General features: G+C 38.2%; 1 protein-coding gene across 1 annotated transcript in view; it reads right to left on the bottom strand.

Annotated features, from left to right (window-relative positions):
• Nucleotides 1-5,400: 5,400 nt before the first annotated feature.
• LOC126185438 (33 kDa inner dynein arm light chain, axonemal) overlaps nucleotides 5,401-23,750 on the bottom strand; it is a 58,348-nt gene continuing 39,998 nt past the window's right edge. The window contains exons 3-6 of the mRNA XM_049928130.1: nucleotides 20,909-21,041; nucleotides 20,653-20,798; nucleotides 7,421-7,618; nucleotides 5,401-5,888 (exon numbers count right to left, since the gene is read on the bottom strand). Coding sequence (XP_049784087.1) covers nucleotides 5,847-5,888; nucleotides 7,421-7,618; nucleotides 20,653-20,798; nucleotides 20,909-21,041 — 519 coding nt within the window. The 3' untranslated portion in view covers nucleotides 5,401-5,846. The remainder of the gene's footprint in view (nucleotides 5,889-7,420; nucleotides 7,619-20,652; nucleotides 20,799-20,908; nucleotides 21,042-23,750) is intronic.

Genomic DNA, 23,750 nt, shown 5'->3' with positions numbered 1-23,750 from the left:
TTCTAGCAGGATTAGTGAAGTTAACTGGAGAATAAGTTTCGAAAATAGCAAGAATAGTTACAGGATGAGTGATGACAAGGTTGGTTGTTGGAATGACGAAGGAGAAGAAATGGAGACATCGTACAAATTATATGGAAGAGTATGACGATTTCAAATTTTTATAAAAATTTCATACTACTACTTTTTGATCTCATGCTTGAGAAACTGGAGTAAATGAATGAAATGTAAAACTATTTCCTAACATAAAACTTTTTGGTTGTAGTAGGCATAACAGGAATTTGATATTCTGTCATGTTATATATGTAAATGAGGTACAAAAAAATGATCATCCGTCCCAAAACAGTCTCGCTTATTTGGCATGTGTTACAATTGCTGCAATATTATAAAGGATTATTTCATTTTATGTAGCAGACAGTGACAAAATAGACAATCAAACTGAGAAATGACACCAGTCTTGGGTACTATTCGTATTAACAGCTTTTTCAGTTTTAGACAATGACATTTTCATTTTTCATGTAGCAAAACATTTGATGAACTTTGATGAGATAATAGAATCTTTCACACAAAGGAAAGCATGCCGTGTAAAGCTGTAGCAAGATTAGAGAGAAAAAAATGCTGGGACCTAAGGAATGCGAAATGGGGATTGTCTTGCTTGTCTCGTCTTTACGGATTTATGTTTCTATATTTTATTTTATATCACATGAAAGAGAAAGTTATTAGCTAATACGCAAGGAAGAGTGCAAATTTTATGAAGAGGTCTTATTCTCCCAGTCACAAATAATCCCACCCAGTATTAATTGTGTGTGTGTGTGTGTGTGTGTGTGTGTGTGTGAGGCTAAGAATGTCAAACCAGCTGTCTGGGGGCAGGAGAGGCACCAGAGGAAATTTTGATTTCTACTGTTCTGAATACAAGTTTGACGGCTTCCATTACAAAATATATACATTTGAATTCCACAGAGGAAAATACAGTGTCATGCAATAGAAGAATGCTGTGTGAAGAGGCATGGTGTGCCACTGCACTTTGGCAAACTTAAAACCAAATAAAAAGTCTTACATTTCCTCGAACATTCATGTTTTATAAATCAGACTCTTCAGAAAGACGTGCACTACAAAATGAACATATTTTTGAAAAATCAATACCTTTTAATTTTTGATGTCCTATCTCAAATGCTTGAAGGATAGGGGGCCGCTGCTATCAGATTTTTGCCCCAGTTTGGAAATACCATAGATCTGGGACTGCAGCAGTTCACAGAATATTAATCATGGCAAACTGTTCATAATAACGCAAATTGTCTTGCCCGACATCATATTGCACGTTTTGTACAACAAATGATGGTGTTGTTGTTGTTGTGGTCTTCAGTCCTGAGACTGGTTTGATGCAGCTCTCCATGCTACTCTATCCTGTGCAAGCTTCTTCATCTCCCAGTACTCACTGCGACCTATATCCTTCTGAATCTGCTTACTGTGTTCATCTCTTGGTCTCCCTCTATGATTTTTACCCTCCACGCTGACCTCCAATGCTAAATTTGTGATCCCTTGATGCCTCAGAACATGTCCTAACAACTGGTCCCTTCTTCTTGTCAAGTTGTATCACAAACTCCTCTTCTCCCTAATTCTATTCAGTACCTCCTCATTAGTTATGTGATCTACCCGTCTAATCTTCAGCATTCTTCTGTAGTACCACATTTCAAAAGCATCTATTCTCTTCTTGTCCAAACTATTTATCGTCCACATTTCACTACCATACATGGCTACACTCCATACAAATACTATCAGAAACAACTTCCTGACACTTAAAGCTATACTCAATGTTAACAAATTTCTCTTCTTCAGTAACACTTTCCTTGCCATTGCCAGTCTATATTTTGAAACAAATACTAACAAAGAGATAGAGGGGCTGGCCAGTACTTACCTCAGCTCAGTACAGCCGATAGATACACACAAAACAAAACCGAAAATTTATGTTCCTAGCTTTCGGAACAAATGTTCCTTCATCAGGGAGGAGAGAGGGGAAAGAAAGGGAAGAAGGGAAAGGAGATTCAGTTACTCACAACCCAGGTTATGAAGCAACAGGGAAAGGAAAATAGGGAGGGTAGCAAGGATGGAGGCATGGTTGTCAGAGGGAAGCCAAAGATATCTTTGGCTTCCCTCTGACAACCATGCCTCCATCCTTGCTACCCTCCCTATTTTCCTTTCCCTGTTGCTTCATAACCTGGGTTGTGAGTAACTGAATCTCCTTTCCCTTCTTCCCTTTCTTTCCCCTCTCTCCTCCCTGATGAAGGAACATTTGTTCCGAAAGCTAGGAACATAAATTTTCGGTTTTGTTTTGTGTGTATCTATCGGCTGTACTGAGCTGAGGTAAGTACTGGCCAGCCCCTCTATCTCTTTGTTAGTATTTGTTTCACATTTCTATATGAGATTTTCCATTAATCATCCAGTCTATATTTTATATCCTCTCTACTTTGACCATCATCAGTTATTTTGCTCCCCAAATAGCAAACCTCCTTTACTACTTTAAGTGTCTCATTTCCTAATCTAATTCCCTCAACATCACCCGACTTTATTCGACTACATTCCATTATCCTCGTTTTGCTTTTGTTGATGTTCATCTTGTATCCTCCTTTCAAGACACTGTCCATCCATTCAACTGCTCTTTCAAGTCCTTTGCTCTCTCTGACAGAATTACAATGTCATCAGCGAACCTCAAAGTTTTTATTTCTTCTCCACAGATTTTAATACCTACTCCAAATTTTTCTTTTGTTTCCTTTACTGCTTGCTCAATATACAGATTGAATAACACCGGGGAGAGGCTACAACCCTGTCTCACTCCCTTCCCAACCACTGCTTCCCTTTCATGCCCCTCGACTCTTATAACTGCCATCTGGTTTCTGTACAAATTGTAAATAGCCTTTCGCTCCCTGTATTTTACCCCTGCCACCTTTAGAATTTGAAAGAGTATTGTAGTCAACATTGTCAAAAGCTTTCTCTAAGTCTACAAATGCTAGAAACGTAGGTATGCCTTTGCTTAATCTTTCTTCTAAAATAAGTCGTAAGGTCAGTATTGTCTCACGTGTTCCAATATTTCTACGGAATCCAAACTGATCTTCCCTGAGGTTGGCTTCTACCAGTTTTTTCATTTGTCTACAAAGAATTCGAGTTATTTTGCAGCTGTGACTTATTAAACTGATAGTTCGGTAATTTTCACATCTGTCAACACCTGCTTTCTGTGGGATTGGAATTATTATATTCTTCTCGAAGTCTGAGGGTATTTCGCCTGTTTCATACATCTTGCTCACCAGATAGTAGAGTTTTGTCAGGACTGGCTCTCCCAAGGCCGTCAGTAGTTCTAATGGAATGTTGTCTACTCCCAGGGCCTTCTTTTGACTCAGGTCTTTCAGTGTTCTTTCAAATTCTTCACACAATGTCCTATCTCCCATTTCATCTTCATCTATATTCTCTTCAATTTCCATAATATTGTCCTCAAGTACATCGCCCTTGTATAGACCCTCTATATACTCCTTCCACCTTTCTGCTTTCCCTTCTTTGCTTAGAACTGGGTTTCCATCTGAGCTCTTGATACAGGTGGCTCTCTTTTCTCCAAAGGTGTCTTTAATTTTCCTGTATGCAGTATCTATCTTACCTCTAGTGAGATAAGCCTCTACATCCTTACATTTGTCCTCTAGCCATCCCTGCTTAGCCATTTTGCACTTCCTGTTGATCTCATTTTTGAGACGTTTGTATTCCTTTTTGCCTGCTTTATTTACTGCATTTTTATATTTTCTCCTTTAATCAATTAAATTCAATATTTCTTCTGTTACCCAAGGATTTCTACTAGCCCTCGTCTTTTTACCTACTTGATCCTCTGCTGCCTTCACTACTTCATCCCTCAGAGCTAACCATTCTTCTTCTACTGTATTTCTTTCCCCCATTCCTGTCAATTGTTCTCTTATGATCTCCCTGAAACTCTGCACAACCTCTGGTTTAGTCAATTTATCCAGGTCCCATCTCCTTAAATTCCCACCTTTTTGCAGTTTCTTCAGTTTTAATCTACAGTTCATAACCAATAGATTGTGGTCAGAGTCCACATCTGCCCCTGGAAATGTCTTACAATTTAAAACCTGGTTCCTAAATCTCTGTCTTACCATTATATAATCTATCTGATACCTTCTAGTATCCCAAGGATTCTTCCATGTATACAACCTTCTTTTATGATTCTTGAACTAAGTATTAGCTAAGATTAAGTTATGCTCTGTGCAAAATTCTACCAGGCAGCTTCCTCTTTCATTTCATATCCTTCAATCCATATTCACCTACTATGTTTCCTTCTCTCCATTTTCCTACTCTCGAATTCCAGTCACCCATGACTATTAGATTTTCGTCTCCCTTCACTACCTGAATAATTTCTTTTTTCTCGTCATACATTTCATCAATTTCTTCATCATCTGCAGAGCTAGTTGGCATATAAACTTGTACTACTGTAGTAGGTGTGGGCTTCGGTCTATCTTGGCCACAATAATGCGTTCACTATGTTGTTTGTAGTAGCTTTCTCGCACTCCTATTTTTTTATTCATTATTAAACCTACTCCTGCATTACCCCTATTTGATTTTGTATTTATAACCCTGTATTCACCTGACCAAAAGTCTTGTTCCTCCTGCCACCAAACTTCACTAATTCCCACTATATCTAACTTTAACCTATCCATTTCCCTTTTTAAATTTTCTTATCTACCTGCCTGATTAAGGGATCTGACATTCCACACTCTGATCTGTAGAACATCAGTTTTCTTTCTCCTGATAACAACGTCCTCTTGAGTAGTCCACACCCGGAGATCCGAATGGGGGACTATTTTACCTCCGGAATATTTTACACAAGAGGACGCCATCATCATTTAACCATACAGTAAAGCTGCATGCCCTCGGGAAAAATTACGGCTGTAGTTTCCCCTTGCTTTCAGCAATTTGCAGTACCAGCACAGCAAGGCCATTTTGGTTAGTGTTACAAGGCCAGATCAGTCAGTCATCCAGATTGTTGCCCCTGCAACTACTGAAAAGGCTGCTTCCCCTCTTCAGGAACCACATGTTTGTCTGGCCTCTCAACAGATACCCCTCCATTGTGGTTGTACCTATGGTACGGCGATCTGTATCGCTGAGGCATGCAAGCCTCCCCAAAAATGATAAAATAATTAAAAAAGACAATACAATACCACACAATTTGGCTTCTGCTATGCCTCAACATATAAAAGTATGAGACTAGAAGAAATGGAGTAATTTGTGACATTCTCTTTTACAAGGACTGCATTTGTGCTACCAGGAGTGACCTGTTATACTTCTGCACACGTACAATCTCACATACATGTGATAAACTGTTACCCACAATTCAATTCCAACTATAAAAAGTCTACTTACATCTAATCATCTGGTATCCAGCTTAGGTAAGTGCAAAAATGCAGTCATGCTTTTCTGAATAGCCAGTTTTATTTATGTCTTTTCTTAAGACAAATCATTTTCAGGAGAAAGTTCGCTACAACCAGTTGCCTAACAGAATGCTATAAAGGCAATCATTGTAAATCTGCAGGACAATGACGTACACTGCTGTAGGTGAGGTGGAAATTAATAATAATCCTTGTATTCTCATTACTTTTTTTAAAAAAAATGTTCATTTTTCTTTTTATTACAATCACTTCGCTTGAAAAAACTTGCTTTGTCATGAATATATGTACAGAAATTGGAGCTGAAGTAACAGTTTTTTCTATATAAAAAAGTTTTTGCCACAAAGTATTTGTCATTTAATGTACAAAACAACAAAAGCTTTGTATTAAAAATAAAATTTATCAGCTTTTAAAAGATTATCGTTTTCTCTTTGGTGCAATGGCTGATTCCAGTTGAGCCTGTAAAGGAGAAATATTTGTATTACTACAAAGGATAAATGTTTTAAGGCAAACTCTTAACATAATATGTGGAACAATGAACATTAACACGAATTTCCAAAAAAATCAGCTTATATAAGCAGTACAAAATAGAATGCAGAAATCAAGTTAAGGCAGATAAAACTGATTTATTGATGTAAAGAGAAGATGTCATTTAGAAAAAGACACATGAGTGTTCATCTCAAACTCTTAAATGTGAACAATATTCCACTCCTCAATTGGCAAAATAGAATCCACACATCAGGTTTCCTTCCATTAGGAATGTGGTAGCTGTGCTTTTTTTTGCAAGTCCAGATTTTTGGCTAGTGCCTAGCCATTATCAATACACTATTTTCTAGTCTCAATACATGTCAGTTCACTGTTGTTTGGGCATCAGTTACAGTTCTTTGAATACTGCTGTATAATAATCCACACTTCCCCACCTCAGTACAACAGACAATTGTTATCAGACCTAAGGAAATCCTTATTTCATGCTCTTCAAAAAATGAATATTCTAACTGTGGATGAAAATAATTCCTTGTTTAATCATGCAATATCTTTACATTTGACTAACTTTGTTAAGAATCCTATGTAAAACCCAAACACAGAACCTGTTAAGGATTTCTTCTCAGACTAGGGTGTCTGTATTCTATTGTAGACTAGTTTCTCATATATATTTTTTTAAAATGCCGCTGGAAATGAATTCCATATGTAATTACATATTATTTGCTCATCTCCATACTTGAGTCTATGAGTAAGCACTGTGTATATCAGTTTTGCAGGAAGAATATTTTGAGTCAAGGAGTGACTCGAAAGGTAACTGAGGCAAGATCTCTTAACTGTAGTATAAAGTTGTAGTATTTTTGTGGACACTCTTTTCTGGCCAGAAATAATTCATTTTGCTACCCAATGTTTTGTATAACATTTACAGTCATTGGATATCTGAAACTGATACATATTTGCAATATCAAACCAGTTTGTGGTATATATATCAACTTACAATGAATAATGTGGAAAAAAGGAGAGCAAGACAGGAACTTTAGAAATGTAGAAAGGGCAGATACTGATTTACAATTTTAATGACATTGTTCTTGTAATGAAGCTCACATGGCCTTAAGTGCTTGCTTTTTCTATGTTCTTTCTTTTCCCCCTTTTCTTTCTTTCTTATATTAGAAAACTGATTTAACATTCTGTTGAAGAGAAAGAGGCATCAAAGCAACTGGGAGTAAATTCTAAGGAGATATAGTAAAATCATTCTGTAATGATAGATTATTTGAGTATGGCCACAATTAAGCAATTACTTATGCTTAAACATTTTATCAAAATACAATGGTAGAGAGATGATAACCCAAATTCTTGACACCTTATAACTTTGTTAGCAAAATGACTGTGCTACCAAAAAATGAATGAACTATGTAATATAATAATGCTTTCTAGTATCAGAATACTGAAAGAAACTGAAAAAACATCATGCACACTGTGAACAAAGAACACATTTTTCTTAAGTAACTTACCTTTAGCTGTTGATTTGTCTTTCTCAGAAATTCAACTTCTTCAGTGTGTTTCTTCTCTTCAGCCTGTTGCATTTCCTTTGACCTTCGTTCTACTTGTTCTGCCTTTTGCCTGAGTTCAATAACTTGCTTTTCCAACTCTCTTTTTTCTGATTTCAGTGTCTGAACCAACTCTTCAAGATCACCTTTACTTTGTTCTGCCTGTTGATAAGTAACACCAATACCTCATTCTTACGGCCCATTAAGTGTGCTTTGGTTGTCACTTTTAGAGGTTAGAAAATTTTTCACACATAAAGCACATTAACACAGACTGTCACATTACTTTACTCAAAGTGAGCAACATAAAACCAAATCTATAATGAAATAATACTGGACACCGTGTATGGAAGACTCTCACACAACTAACATGCCTACAAGATGCATCTGCCACTAAGTACTGACTGTTGCTGCCATTCCTCAGATGGTTACAAGTAGGTGCAGTATACATTTCACTGGAATGCAGAATGGTGACTACAGTTGTGCTAGCATAAAATGTCTTATTCAATTGAGGAGAGAACAGCTAAGTTTAAGCCTATATTCATTCTTGACTGTATGAAGAAAAAATGTCAAGCGTTTACAGAAAAATTTCTGAATAACAATATCCCAGCGAAGAGTAGCATACACAATTTAGTTACAAAATAGTGTATAACAATTTCAGTTTCAAATACAAAATGAAATAGGTGACCTTTTATTAGAAATCTGCTGGCTATTGCTGATACTGAAAGGCAAATTACTGCCAGTCCAAAAAAAATTTGTACACAAGTTATCCCAGCAATCTGGTGTTAAATACATAGTGTCATAAAATTTTTCCTGAATTAAAATTGAAGTTATACTGTGTTACAACTGTGAAAGGAACTGAAGCAGACAGGCAAACTGAAATGAATTGATTATTACAACTGACTTCTCAAAAACATTGTTGGTTCTCAAAAACATTGTTGGTGGACATATAGACCTGATGTCATATTTCACATCAGATGAGGCATGGTTTCATTTATCAAGCCATATTAATTCATAGAATACCAGCTATTGGGAGGTGAGGATTCCTCACGGGATATTAGAGCACCTACTTCACAATGAGAAAATTAGTGTTTAGTGTGTCATTTCCAATAATTGTACAGTGGGACCAATATGTTCCAACCGGACTGCCATACAGAACTTTACCTCAAAATATTCAAAGAATTTTAAACATAATTAACTGGTAATGAAAAAGAATACAGTTTCTTCCAACAAGATGGAGCAACACATCATACATCGAAGGTTTCACTTAATTGCTTCCAGCAGCTTTCACACATGAAGTAGCCAGACTAAAGAACTTTGGTCTTCACATCACATGCTAAAGGACAATGTTTATGCATCAAGTGCACACAAAATATGCAGACACCCAAATGCAAACAGTGTGCGCTTCGGTGTTTATGTGTGTGAATGTGTGAGCTACTGCTGGAAAAAGACCTAGTGCTTGAAAGCTATTGTGTGTGCTATTTTCTGTTACTGTGCTCCTCACAACGATCTGCTGTAGGTGAATGGTTGCCTTTCTTTTATTTTACATATTGCTCCATCCAGGAATTCCCATTATTGTTATACATAACTGTGAACTTCTAACTACAAACTGGATCATATCTGTTTTGATATAGTGCTTATTATTATTATTATTATTATTATTATTATTATTATTATTGTCTTTCTCTGCTTCAGTTTCTTATACTGCCACTTGCCATGGATTAGGCTACAAGAAAGCCTATCTGATGTCCTTCTTATCCATTTCAGTCCAGGGGCTACTTTATGATGATGTTCACATCGAAACTGGTATCACAGACCATGAGGCATAGTGGCAACCATCATTACCACAGCACAAATGACAACTAAAACAACTAGAAAAATATACATGTTCAATAAACTAGATAAAAAAGCAGTAGTGTTTTATCTCAATGAGGAACTTGAAACTTTTAGCACAGGACAGGATCATATAGAGGAACTATGAATCAAGTTCAAAAGAATAGTTGACCATGCAGTGGGTAGACATGTTTCCAATAGAACAGTTTATAATGGGACAGACTTTCCACTGTAAAGAAACTTCTAAAGAAACAGAAACAGGTGCACAGTAGGTATAATCAACACATAGGACTATAGGTAGCGAGATGCAAAACAAAATGCATTTGGCTGTCAAGAGAACAATTTGTGAAGCCTTCAGTGACTACCATAGCAGAATATTGTCAAATGATCTTTCACAAAACTAAGAAATTCTGGTCAAATGTAAAGGCTGTTAGTGGCACCAAAGTTAGCATCCAATCACTCAAGGATGATAAAGGAACTGACACTGAGGGTAGCAAAGCAAAAGCTGAAATGCTTAACTCCATTTTTAAGTGGTCCATTACAAAGGAAAGCCCAGGAGAATTGCCTCAATTTAATACTTGTACCATTGAAAAGATGAGAAAAATAAGTGTGCGCTGACATTGAGAAACACCTGAAAGCATTAAATCTGAGCAAAGCTACAGGGCCAAATAGAATCTCTATCAGATTCTATACAGAATTTGCAGCTGAGTTAGTCCCTGTTTTACTTATAAGCTGTCACAGATCCCTTGAACAAGAAATTATTCCCAGTAACTGGAAGACAGCACAGGTCACACCCATTTACAAAGTAGTAATAGAACTGGTCCACAAAACTACCATCCAGTATACATGACATCTATTTGTTGTAGAATCTTAGAACATATTCTGAACTCAAAAACAATGAGGAATCTCATCAGAATAATATCATCCATGCCACCAGCGTGGATTCCACACACATCAGTGATGTGAAACCCAAGTTGCATTTTTCTCGCATGACATACTGAATGCTTTGGATCAAGGCAGTCAGAGAGATGCAGTATCCCTTGATTTCTGATAATCATTTGAATCAGTACCATATATATGAGGCCTACTATCAAAAGTACAGTTGTATGGGGCATCAAGCAAAATTTGTGACTGGATTAAGGATTTCTTGGTAGGGAGGATGCAGCAAGTTATCTTCGATGGAGAGTCACTGACAGATATAGAAGTAACTTTGGATGTGCCCCAGTGATGTATGTTGTAACCCTTGCATGAGGTGTTGTGAACCATAAGGGCCCAAAGCATACTGTCATCAATTTTGAAATTGATGCTTCTGACGTCTGTTGATCTTGTGGTAAACTAGTTTTGTTTATATCTGTAGGCCCATACTGTATACATGAACAGCTGGCTCACCAATTTCCATATGGGCCCAATGCACAAAGCATGCCTTTGTTGCTCTTCACTGCTCCAGGGTTCGCAACATAATTTAGTGTCTACATAATGTTTGTATGTAGTACTAGTAGCAGTAGTAGGCAGTACTTCATAATCAGAGGTACATTGACAGTTTTATCTGAACCTCAAGTCAGAGAGTGTGCTTAATGACAATGATGATAAAAAGGACCACAAAGTGTTGAAATATGTCATAATTGTGTGTCTGTGTATGTGTGGTGCATTTAGTATTTGCTCTTTAAGTTTTGAGTTCTAATTGAAAGTAATTTTTGGAGAGCAAGAGAAATACACTGAGGAAAGCATTATATTCATTTTCTTTGTTATCAGCACTATAAATATCCTGCCACTCTTATCCTTTAACCCTTTCGTAGGCAAAATTATTGAGCAATTTTTTTTAATGAATGGAGAGCAGATGGTAGTTAACAGATAGGTATATTTATCATACAGAATATCAAATTTGCTCCAACTGTGAAAGTGAGGTCACACAATAAGGTGGGAAGTATTCTTCCCACTGCCCTTCCTTTGAGTTAAATGACAAAACAACTTTTTCAATATATGTCATATTTATTTGATAAATTTACTTGTCTTGTTACAATGATTCTTCACAATTACTTGCCATGAAATTTTCTGAAACATGGGTCTATGCAAAGTGGTATTTGACAATACGTACAAACACAGCGAGTGCTCTTTTTCGCAGCTTTGGTACTACAATGATGGCACCTTCAGTAGGTTTCTCCTAAAATGGGTTGATGCTCCCCTACAACCATATGACGAACATTTTCTGGCACTTTACCCCTTTTTGCCAGAAAGACAGGTTTCTGTCCACGCCTTTTTCGTGATGAGAAGCCAGTGATCAATTGTCTGGCTAGATGGATCCTGTATGTGAGCTGATCATGCTGTCCACTTTCTCTTTTACGTATTTTCCACAGGATAAAACTGTTTACTACAGCAACATCCACCAGGAAATAAAATATTCTGTGCCACCATTTTACAGAACGTCTGCCAATAGCATACCTTTCTCGTAATTGAACAAACTTATCAACACCACCCATTATTTTATTGTATTCTGCCACAACTTCAGGACAAGAAATCTCTTTACTAGTACCATCCTTGTTTTTCCTTTACACTGTGGCTGTTTCTCTTGGGTCATGAATTGAGGAAAGGAAAGTGACTCGACGGTTATTCATCCATTTTACTGCAGAAATGGCTCCTTTTGTTTCACACTGGAATTCTCCTCATTCCAACTTCATGTTTTCCTTCATAAATTTGGGTAAATCTTTCCTGTTGGTCTTCACTGTTGCACATCCATACACACACTTCTTCAAAAGTGTTGACACCAATTTCATGGTGGTGAAGAATCTGTCAAATGCAACTACATATTATTTATTTCCTTTGTTAGATCTGCTACAACCCTTTCACCCAACGTCAAGTCACTATCTTCCTATACTTGCCTGTGTAAACATCAAAGTCAATTATATATCCAGTGAATGAATCTGACAAGCACCACACTTTGTAGCCCCATTTCACCGGCTTCATTGGCATATACTGTTTAATAGATGATTGTCTAGAGACAGCAAAGGACTTGGAAGAGCAGTTGAACGGAATGGATGGTGTCTTGAAGGGAGGATATATGATGAACATCAACAAAAGCAAAACGAGGATAATGGAATGTAGTCGAATTAAGTTGGGTGATGCTGAGGGTATTAGATTAGGAAATGAGACACTTAAAGTAGTAAAGGAGTTTTGCTATTTGGGGAGCAAAATAACTGATGATGGTCAAAGTAGAGAGGATATAAAATGTAGACTGGCAATGGCGTTTCTGAAGAAGAGAAATTTGTTAACATCAAGCATAGATTTAAGTGTCAGGAAGTCATTTCTGAAAGTATTTGTATGGAGTGTAGCCATGTATGGAAGTGAAACATGGACGGTAAATAGTTTGGACAAGAAGAGAATAGAAGCTTTTGAAATGTGGTGCTACAGAAGAATGCTGAAGATTAGATGGGTAGATCACATAACTAATGAGGAAGTATTGAATAGGATTGGGGAGAAGAGAAGTTTGTGGCACAACTTGACCAGAAGAAGGGATCGGTTGGTAGGACATGTTCTGAGGCATCAAGGGATCACCAATTTAGTATTGGAAGGCAGCGTGGAGGGTAAAAATCGTAGGGGGAGACCAAGAGATGAATACACTAAGCAGATTAGGAAGGATGTAGGTTGCAGTAGGTACTGGGAGATGAAGAAGCTTGCACAGGATAGAGTAGCATGGAGAGCTGCATCAAACCAGTCTCAGGACTGAAGACAACAACAACAACACAGTGTTAAATTTCCAAAAATTCTGAAACACATATATTTCTTTATTTCTGACTAAGAAACCAAATATCCATTTTCTTAGGTCTACCTCCAAAATAGCCTTGAAAGCCACACTTCTCAAAAAAATCCTTCAACACCTACTTCACCTCCATATGGTTGGAATTTCAAAAAAACCCTTTCTTAAATGACACGTACAGTATAAGAGCCATACCTTCTGCTAATTGCAAGTTTCTATCCTAAGTGGATTCGGCTGGGCGATGATGATTCATCATTCAGTCAGAATATTGCCTTTTATACATAGAGATCACTTCAAAACATTATTAATTGTGGTAAAATAGTTATTTATGCATATGTTGCAACTATACTGTTCATGGATAAAAACATAGAAAATTTAGAAATAAAAGCTAACTTACAAATGCTATTCAAAGCGTTACTGAATTAAATTTGTGTAGCAATATCACTAAAATACTCTGTGTAAATTTCAAACTAGAAAAACTTTGTAGTGAAGACATCAATATTTGCACTGATCAGTGCATAACAGAAAACTCCAGGTACACAAAATTCCTTGGAACAACAATCAATGATAATGTAAACTGAGATAAACACATATATAAGAGGGAAAATCAGCTCATACTTATATGTACTGCTCAGACTCAGCTATCTAAAAAACACAAATATTATGAAGATGATAAACTGCTCACTAACCCATTCAGCATTAAGTTATGACATAGTTTGATAGGGAGGTACCTCAAAACGAACATTAATAGAATTTTCAAGTTAGAAAAAAAGAGTGATAAGGATGATAGCCAACCTTATATATCGAGATATTGATATTGTTGTTCGATTTGAGTTACGAGTGTGTTGTAGTGTGGTCTTTGGCTCAACAGATGTTAGTACTGAGTTAGTATTGCGAAAACAAGATTGCTGGAGGACGCTTGACATTTGAGCACTGAAAATGTATTGTGAAGTGGTTTTTCAAGTTTGATAATGCCACTGAAGTGCAACGTCAGAGGAGGCCAGAGTTTGAAACAGAACTGCCAACCAGCCTAACAATTAGACGTGTCACTGACAAGTCTGAATTGCATGGAACAATTTGTGATATTCACAAAGGAAGATCAGGAAGACAGCGTACAGCTACAAGTCCTGCTTCGTTGACTCTCGTATGGGAAATGTTTGTTAATTCTCCACAGAAGTCTGCTAAGCAATGTGCACATGAAGTGAGAGTTAGCAGTACAAGTGCACAAAGAATTCTGAAAGCTGCAAAGTGAAAAGTTCACATTCCACAATTACTGCACACAATTAATGATGATGATCCTGATTGCTGAATGCAATTTTGCGAATGGTATCAGCAAATGGTAACTGATGACAAACAATTTGTGATAAAGGTAGTGTGGAATGACAAGGCACAATTTAAACTTAATGGAACCATGAATCGACATAACAGTGTGTACTGGGCAGAAAATCCACATGTTTATGTGGATAAAGCAGTCAATCTACCAGGGGTTCATATGTGGTGTGGATTATCATCTAGGGGCTTAGTAGGACCCATTTTCTTTGATGCTACTGTCACTGGAGAAGTGTACTTGGAAATGTTATGCACATCAATTTAGCCAGGTATACATGCACTTTATGTAGCTGATGAAGAGGTCTTCTACCAATAGGATGGGGCACCACCACAATAGCACCCAGCCGTATGAGCATTCCTGGATGACAGTTTCTAGGGGCAATGGATTGGATGGAGAGGGCCCATTGAGTTACCTCCATGGTCGCCAGATCTAACACCTATGGACTTTTACTTGTGGGGAACTGTGAAAGATAATGTCTATCAATGCCATACATGCTGGAGGAACTTCGCCAGGAGATTACAGCGACAAGTGCAGTGATCATCACTGTTAACACTGACTGATGTAGTTGCGGCGACCACTCGTCGTTCTGTTATGTGTATAGCCACTACTGGCGAACATTTTGAACATTTAAAGTAACCATGTGCTAAACTGAAGGTTCTACAATATATGTAATCAATTATTAAATATAAAATAAGCACGTAAGTAATACTTTTCGTTCCTTAAAGCGTGTATACATTTTTCTGGTGGACTCTGTAGAATCAAGTGACCAGCATTTAAAGATCCTAACACTACTCTGCATACCCTCATACAAGTTCTGTGTTGGACAAAACTCAAGCCTGTTCTCGACACTCAAAAGAACAAGAAATAACACAACCATGACAAGAAACAAAAAATATTTTCAAAAAAATCTCTCAAAATTTATTTGAGAGAAAACTGTTACTATTGTATAAATGATTTTATGAGTTTCACAGTCAAACAGTCTTACAATAAAACAAAGTGCACTACAATTACCGAATCTACAATAAATGTTGCTTACATTTACAATTACAAATAGCACAAATGATGTAAACAAAAACTGCAGTCCACTACAAAATAAGCCTAGAATTTCATTATAAAAAGATCATAACTTACTAAATGCTTAGTAAAAACTGTGTACTTATCAGTGCTTGAAATATGATTATCCAAGATCTATAAAACGTATTTTGTCTATGGATACAATAAATAAATAAATGTTGCTGCCACATTTGTAGCAAAAAATCAGCAGGATTATAACAACTGTATGTGTTAGACTACATTACATTACATTAATACTTGAGCCACAGAGCATGAATTGGACATTTTGTAATGATGTGGAACATATCTGTGTAACATAGGTATTCCTCACACAAAATTAGCACATGACCAAAGATTTTTATGGCAGCATAATTCATCCCTTTCTGTGCCAAAGTCAGATTTAACCCAGAATAGTGAAGATCATCCTTCCTTCTAGTGGTGTAGCTATGCATTTTGCTATTATTTTTGAATTGGGATGGGTTATTAATAACAAATTTCATAAGTGAATATATACACTCCTGGAAATTGAAATAAGAACACCGTGAATTCATTGTCCCAGGAAGGGGAAACTTTATTGACACATTCCTGGGGTCAGATACATCACATGATCACACTGACAGAACCACAGGCACATAGACACAGGCAACAGAGCATGCACAATGTCGGCACTAGTACAGTGTATATCCACCTTTCGCAGCAATGCAGGCTGCTATTCCAATGCAGGCTGCTATTCTCCCATGGAGACGATCGTAGAGATGCTGGATGTAGTCCTGTGGAACGGCTTGCCATGCCATTTCCACCTGGCGCCTCAGTTGGACCAGCGTTCGTGCTGGACGTGCAGACCGCGTGAGACGACGCTTCATCCAGTCCCAAACATGCTCAATGGGGGACAGATCCGGAGATCTTGCTGGCCAGGGTAGTTGACTTACACCTTCTAGAGCACGTTGGGTGGCACGGGATACATGCGGACGTGCATTGTCCTGTTGGAACAGCAAGTTCCCTTGCCGGTCTAGGAATGGTAGAACGATGGGTTCAATGACGGTTTGGATGTACCGTGCACTATTCAGTGTCCCCTCGACGATCACCAGTGGTGTACGGCCAGTGTAGGAGATCGCTCCCCACACCATGATGCCGGGTGTTGGCCCTGTGTGCCTCGGTCGTATGCAGTCCTGATTGTGGCGCTCACCTGCACGGCGCCAAACACGCATACGACCATCATTGGCACCAAGGCAGAAGCGACTCTCATCGCTGAAGACGACACGTCTCCATTCGTCCCTCCATTCACGCCTGTCGCGACACCACTGGAGGCGGGCTGCACGATGTTGGGGCGTGAGCGGAAGACGGCCTAACGGTGTGCGGGACCGTAGCCCAGCTTCATGGAGACGGTTGCGAATGGTCCTCGCCGATACCCCAGGAGCAACAGTGTCCCTAATTTGCTGGGAAGTGGTGGTGCGGTCCCCTACGGCACTGCGTAGGATCCTACGGTCTTGGCGTGCATCCGTGCGTCGCTGCGGTCCGGTCCCAGGTCGACGGGCACGTGCACCTTCCGCCGACCACTGGTGATAACATCGATGTACTGTGGAGACCTCACGCCCCACGTGTTGAGCAATTCGGCGGTACGTTCACCCGGGCTCCCGCATGCCCACTATACGCCTTCGCTCAAAGTCCGTCAACTGCACATACGGTTCACGTCCACGCTGTCGCGGCATGCTACCAGTGTTAAAGACTGCGATGGAGCTCCGTATGCCACGGCAAACTGGCTGACACTGACGGCGGTGGTGCACAAATGCTGCGCAGCTAGCGCTATTCGACGGCCAACACCGCGGTTCCTGGTGTGTCTGCTGTGCCGTGCGTGTGATCATTGCTTGTACAGCCCTCTCGCAGTGTCCGGAGCAAGTATGGTGGGTCTGACACACCGGTGTCAATGTGTTCTTTTTTTCCATTTCCAGGAGTGTATATTGTGGAGCTACCATGAACATCCTTAGCTCCTTAAATGAATGTGCGCAAGATGATCTTTGCTGGGATCCAGCTATCATATTGATTACATGTTTTTGTGCAATGAACACTTCTTTCCTTAACATTGAATTATCCCAAAATAAAATACAAAGGTAGTGAGAAAAAATAAGCATAGTAAGCTAATTTACTTATTTTTTATTGCTAAAATTTCTAATAACACTAGCAGTATAAGTAGCTGAACTCAAACGTTTCAGCAGATCATCATTGTTTTTCTTCCCATATTGTTTCTCATCAATGCACACACCCAGAAATTTGGAATATTCTGCCTTAGCAAAAGACTTCTGTTCAATGTTTATACTTATCAATGGTGTTATGCCATTCACTGTACAGAATTGTATATACTGTATTTTTCTCAAAATTTAGTGAGAGTCCATTGCACAGAACCACCTAATAATTTTCTGAATGGTGTAATTTACAATTTCCTCAGCTGATTCTTGTTTGTTGGGTGTGATTGCCATACTTTTATCATTGGCAAAAAGAACTAGCTTTGCATCTTCATGAATAAGAGTGGCAAGTAGGTAATACATATTAAGAACAATAAGGGACCCAAGACTGAACCCTATGGAACACCATTCTTGATGCCTCTGCAATTACAGGACTCTGCTGATTTTTGCAGACTATCTGCATTCTTCCAGTTCAATATGAATTAAGCCATTTGTGCATTATCTCACTCATACCACAATACTTAACCTTATCTAGAAGAATTTTGTAAGTCACACATTCAAAAGCCTTTGAGAGATTACAAAATATCCCAACGGGTGATGTTTGCTTATTCAGAGCATTTAATATTTGATCAGTGAAAGCATATATACCATTTTCTGCTCAAAAGCCTCTTCTGAAAACCAACTTGACATTTCGTTAGTACTTCATTTTTACAAATACATGAAGCTACTTTTGAATAAATCACTTTTTCAAAAATTTTGCATAAAGCTGTTAGAAGTGAGATTGGGGGGTAGTTATTAGCATCAGAGCTATCCCATTTTTAAGCAATGGTTTAACAATAGCATATTTCAATCTATCTGGAAAAATGCACTATTTCAGTAAGCTACTACATTGTGGCTGAGAATCCTACTTATATGTTGGGGACAAGCTTTTAGTACTCTATTGGAAATACCACCAATTCCATGTGAGCTTTTACTTTTGAGGGAACTTAATATTTTCCTAATTTCAGTAGGAGAGAGGGGTTGAATTTCAGTTTTATCAAATTGCATAGTTATTAATTTGAGTTGAGTTGATTTTGGGGAAGAGATCAAACAGCGAGGTCATCAGCCTCATTGGATTAGGGAAGGAAGTAGAATGTGCCCTGTCCCAGCATTTGCCTGAAGCGATTTAGGGAAATCATGGAAAACCTAAATCAGGATGGCCAGACACAGGATTGAACTGTCGTCCTCCCAAATGCGAGTCCAGTGTGCTAACCTCTGCACCACCTCGCTCAGTCATAGTTATTGCCTCTTCCATATACAGCCTTGCATTTTCGAATGAATGAACCCTATTTTCTCTACAACACATGTTAAAAATTGTTACAAAAAATATTTTCTACTTCTGACTTTGCATTAACAAACTTTTCATTGAGTTTAATAGAAATACAGTCTATTGTGCTCTCAGTTGCCCTGTTTGCCTTTTGACAATATTTAAATTTTTTTAATTTTATTGTCAGATGTGCTAATCTCAGACATAGTGCACATATTCCTGGAGTTTTTAATAACTTTTCTTAATACAGTGCAGTAGTTTTATAATGTTTGTTTGTTTCTGGATTATTACTCCTTCTAGCTATAAGATACATTTCCCTTTTCTGTTTACAAGATATTTTTATCCCTTTAGCAAGCCATGGCATTTTAGATGGTTTGTTGTAATTATGTCTCACTGTTTTCTTTGGGAGACACTTTTTCAAATACACTCACAAAGGTATCATGAAAATAGGTTAAATTTTAAATTAGCATCAGGTTCCCCGTACACCTCACCCCAGTCTAACTGTTTCAAGCTTTCCCTAAAATTTGCAATTGTTAAATCGTTAATTGAACACACTATCTTGGAGGACTGTTTTCATTACTGTATGGAGCTATGTCATATGATACGACAGACCATTTTTAACAAGACAATTTTTAATTTGATTTAATTTATCAAGGTCTATAAAAACATTACCTATCGGTGTGCTGCTTTCCTGTACTACCTGAGTAGGAAAATCAATAACTGATGTCAAATTGAAAATGAGCGAGGTGGCGCAATGCTTAGCGCACTGGACTCGCATTCAGGAGGATGACGGTTCAATCCCGCGTCCGGCCATCCTGGTTTAGGTTTGCCGTGATTTCCCTAAATCGCTCCAGGCAAATGCCGGGATGGTTCCTTTGAAAGTGCATGGCCGACTTCCTTCTCCATCCTTCCCTAATCCAATGAGACCGATGACCTCGCTGTTTGGTCTCCTCCTCCTAACAACCCAATCAAATTGAAAGAACCAAGTAATACTTCAAGGACAAGCTTTCTATCAGACTCTTTCAGAAAATCTCCATTGAAATCCCCACAAACAATAATTTGCTTCCTTCTGTCTGACTGACAGCACAATGAAGAATCCAATTTTTCAAGAGTAGCTGAAAATTTCCCAATGGGGACCTATACACAGCTACAATTATAGAAGTATCATTATTTAGTTTAAGCTCACACACATGGTTCTGTACATTGCTCTACACAATTTTTTTAGTTTATAATTTTTTAACACTATGATAATTTTAACATATATGGCAACTCTTCCTCTCTCCATAGTGTCTCTACTTACAAGTGCTGAATGCTTATATCCATCTATATCTACCTTATCCATATCTGTGATTATATGATGTTCAGACATGCATAGTACATCTATTCCACCCTCAGTTTCTAAATCTTCTATACATAAGATTACTTTATTCAATGTGCAGATGGCTAAATGTAAGATTACAATTAACTTATTGGTGCAAAGAATGCAGTATTATATAAAGACTCTCATCCATATTTTTTATGTGTAGATATTAGTTTAGTTATATTCTATATAGAGTTATCTGAATATAACAACCACTCTTTTGTAGTGAGATATAGTTTTCTTTTTACTTAATCTTGACACTAAACTGCAAAGACATATCTCCTACTGTAGGTAATTACTGACATGAAAATATGCACTGCTTTCTCTATAATAAATTATTTCCATTATTATGTATAGCTTTCACTCCTGTGAACATATAAACTCACCATCAAGGCTTTTCTCATGCCAAAGGCAATGCTGCTTTCATAGAGAGTTTGGTATGCAGCAATTGTCATGTTTATGTCATCTCGCACTCGTAACAGAAGCAGACCACGTTCTGCACAATTGATAGTTACTTGTCGAATCAGTTCATCTGGACAACGGTAGTGTTTCAGTTAATAAATAATTTAAAGTTCAATGAAGCTTAACAATGCCTGTATTTCTAAGACATTTGTGGAAACAGGTCTGATTTCATATACATACCAAAACACTGTGAATACAGTTCTCGACGAACAGGACATATTCCTGATTCACGAGCCTGCCGCTGTTGTAATAACATATCCAGCTGTTCTTGTAAGTTTATAACATCAAGGCGAGTTGCTGGTGTGCTTGAGACCTGCAGAGTTGTTTGACACTAAAATCTCATTACAAGTTATTTACATCCAAACTCTTGACAAAACACTTGTGACTTATTCTGACAGCACAAGAAACGTTCAGTATTCATACTGGGATCATGTAACAAAGCTAAGCTATTAACTACTTAAGCTACATAGTATATTAAGCACCTTATTTCATGGTTGAATGGCAATATTACTATCTGATTAAGTCAAGGATTCTAAGATTAGTGCCTGTCTTCAGCAACCATATTTAATATGACAGGAAATGCTAAATTTCAATCACATTCTATTGCTCAGTAAAGATTACTGTTCATGGTTCACCTTCATTTTTATTGCAGTTTCTCTAACACAGCAATTGATACAACAGCTACAACGCACTGTCGTCTGCAGATAACTCCAGAGAAGTAATATGTTGTTGTTGTGGTTTTCAGTCCTGAGACTGGTTTGATGCAGCTCTCCATGCTACTCTATCCTGTGCAAGCTTCTTCATCTCCCAGTACCTACTGCAACCTACATCCTTCTGAATCTGCTTAGTGTATTGATCTCTTGGTCTCCCTCTACGATTTTTACCCTCCACACTGCCCTCCAATGCTAAATTTGTGATCCCTCGATGCCTCAGAACATGTCCTACCAACCGATCCCTTCTTCTAGTCAAGTTGTGCCACAAACTTCTCTTCTCCCCAATCCTATTCAATACCTCCTCATTAGTTACATGATCTACCCACCTTATCTTCAGCATTCTTCTGTAGCACCACATTTCGAAAGCTTCTATTCTCTTCTTGTCCAAACTAGTTATCGTCCATGTCTCACTTCCATACATGGCTACACTCCATACAAACACTTTCAGAAACGACTTCCTGACACTTAAAGCTATACTCAATGTTAACAAATTTCTCTTCTTGAGAAACGCTTTCCTTGCCATTGCCAGTCTACATTTTATATCCTCTCTACTTCGACCATCATCGGTTATTTTACTCCCTAAATAGCAAAACTCCTTTACTACTTTAAGTGTCTCATTTCCTAATCTAATTCCCTCAGCATCACCCGACTTAATTTGACTACATTCCATTATCCTCGTTTTGCTTTTGTTGATGTTCATCTTATATCCTCCTTTCAAGACACTGTCCATTTCGTTCAACTGCTCTTCCAAGTCCTTTGCTGTCTCTGACAGAATTACAATGTCATCGGCGAACCTCAAAGTTTTTACTTCTTCTCCATGAATTTTAATACCTACTCCGAATTTTTCTTTTGTTTCCTTTACTGCTTGCTCAATATACAGATTGAATAACATCGGGGAGAGGCTACAACCCTGTCTCACTCCTTTCCCAACCACTGCTTCCCTTTCATGCCCCTCGACTCTTATAACTGCCATCTGGTTTCTGTACAAATTGTAAATAGCCTTTCGCTCCCTGTATTTTACCCCTGCCACCTTCAGAATTTGAAAGAGAGTATTCCAGTCAACATTGTCAAAAGCTTTCTCTAAGTCTACAAATGCTAGAAATGTAGGTTTGCCTTTTCTTAATCTTTCTTCCAAGATAAGTCGTAAGGTCAGTATTGCCTCACGTGTTCCAGTATTTCTACGGAATCCAAACTGATCTTCCCTGAGGTTGGCTTCTACCAGTTTTTCCATTCGTCTGTAAAGAATTCGCGTTAGTATTTTGCAGCTGTGACTTATTAAACTGATAGTTCGGTAACTTTCACATCTGTCAACACCTGCTTTCTTTGGGATTGGAATTATTATATTCTTCTTGAAGTCTGAGGGTATTTCGCCTGTCTCATACATCATGCTCACCAGATGGTAGAGTTTTCTCATGACTGGCTCTCCCGAGGCCATCAGTAGTTCTAATGGAATGTTGTCTACTCCCGGGGCCTTGTTTTGACTCAGGTCTTTCAGCGCTCTGTCAAATTCTTCACGCAGTATCTTATCTCCCATTTCATCTTCATCTACATCCTCTTCCATTTCCATAATATTGTCCTCAAGTACATCGCCCTTGTATAAACCCTCTATATACTCCTTCCACCTTTCTGCTTTCCCTTCTTTGCTTAGAACTGGGTTGCCATCTGAGCTCTTGATATTCATACAAGTGGTTCTCTTCTCTCCAAAGGTCTCTTTAATTTTCCTGTAGGCAGTATCTATCTTACCCCTAGTGAGACAAGCCTCTACATCCTTACATTTGTCCTCTAGCCATCCCTGCTTAGCCATTTTGCACTTCCTGTCGATTTCATTTTTGAGACGTTTGTATTCCTTTTTGCCTGCTTCATTTACTGCATTTTTATATTTTCTCCTTTCATCAATTAAATTCAATATTTCTTCTGTTACCCAAGGATTTCTATTAGCCCGCGTCTTTTTACCTACTTGATCCTCTGCTGCCTTCACCACTTCATCCCTCAGAGCTACCCATTCTTCTTCTACTGTATTTCTTTCCCCCATTCCAGTCAATTGTTCCCTAATGCTCTCCCTGAAACTCTCTACAACCTCTGGTTCTTTCAGTTTATCCAGGTCCCATCTCCTTAAATTCCCACCTTTTTGCAGTTTCTTCAGTTTCAATCTGCAGCTCATAACCAATAGACTGTGGTCAGAATCTACATCTGCCCCAGGAAATGTCTTACAATTTAAAACCTGGTTCCTAAATCTCTGTCTTACCATTATATAATCTATCTGAAACCTGTCAGTATCTCCAGGCTTCTTCCATGTATACAGCCTCCTT

This window comes from Schistocerca cancellata, chromosome 1 (assembly GCF_023864275.1).
Source record: "Schistocerca cancellata isolate TAMUIC-IGC-003103 chromosome 1, iqSchCanc2.1, whole genome shotgun sequence".
Classification (NCBI taxonomy): domain Eukaryota; kingdom Metazoa; phylum Arthropoda; class Insecta; order Orthoptera; family Acrididae; genus Schistocerca; species Schistocerca cancellata.
This window is presented reverse-complemented; position numbering and strand designations above follow the sequence as displayed.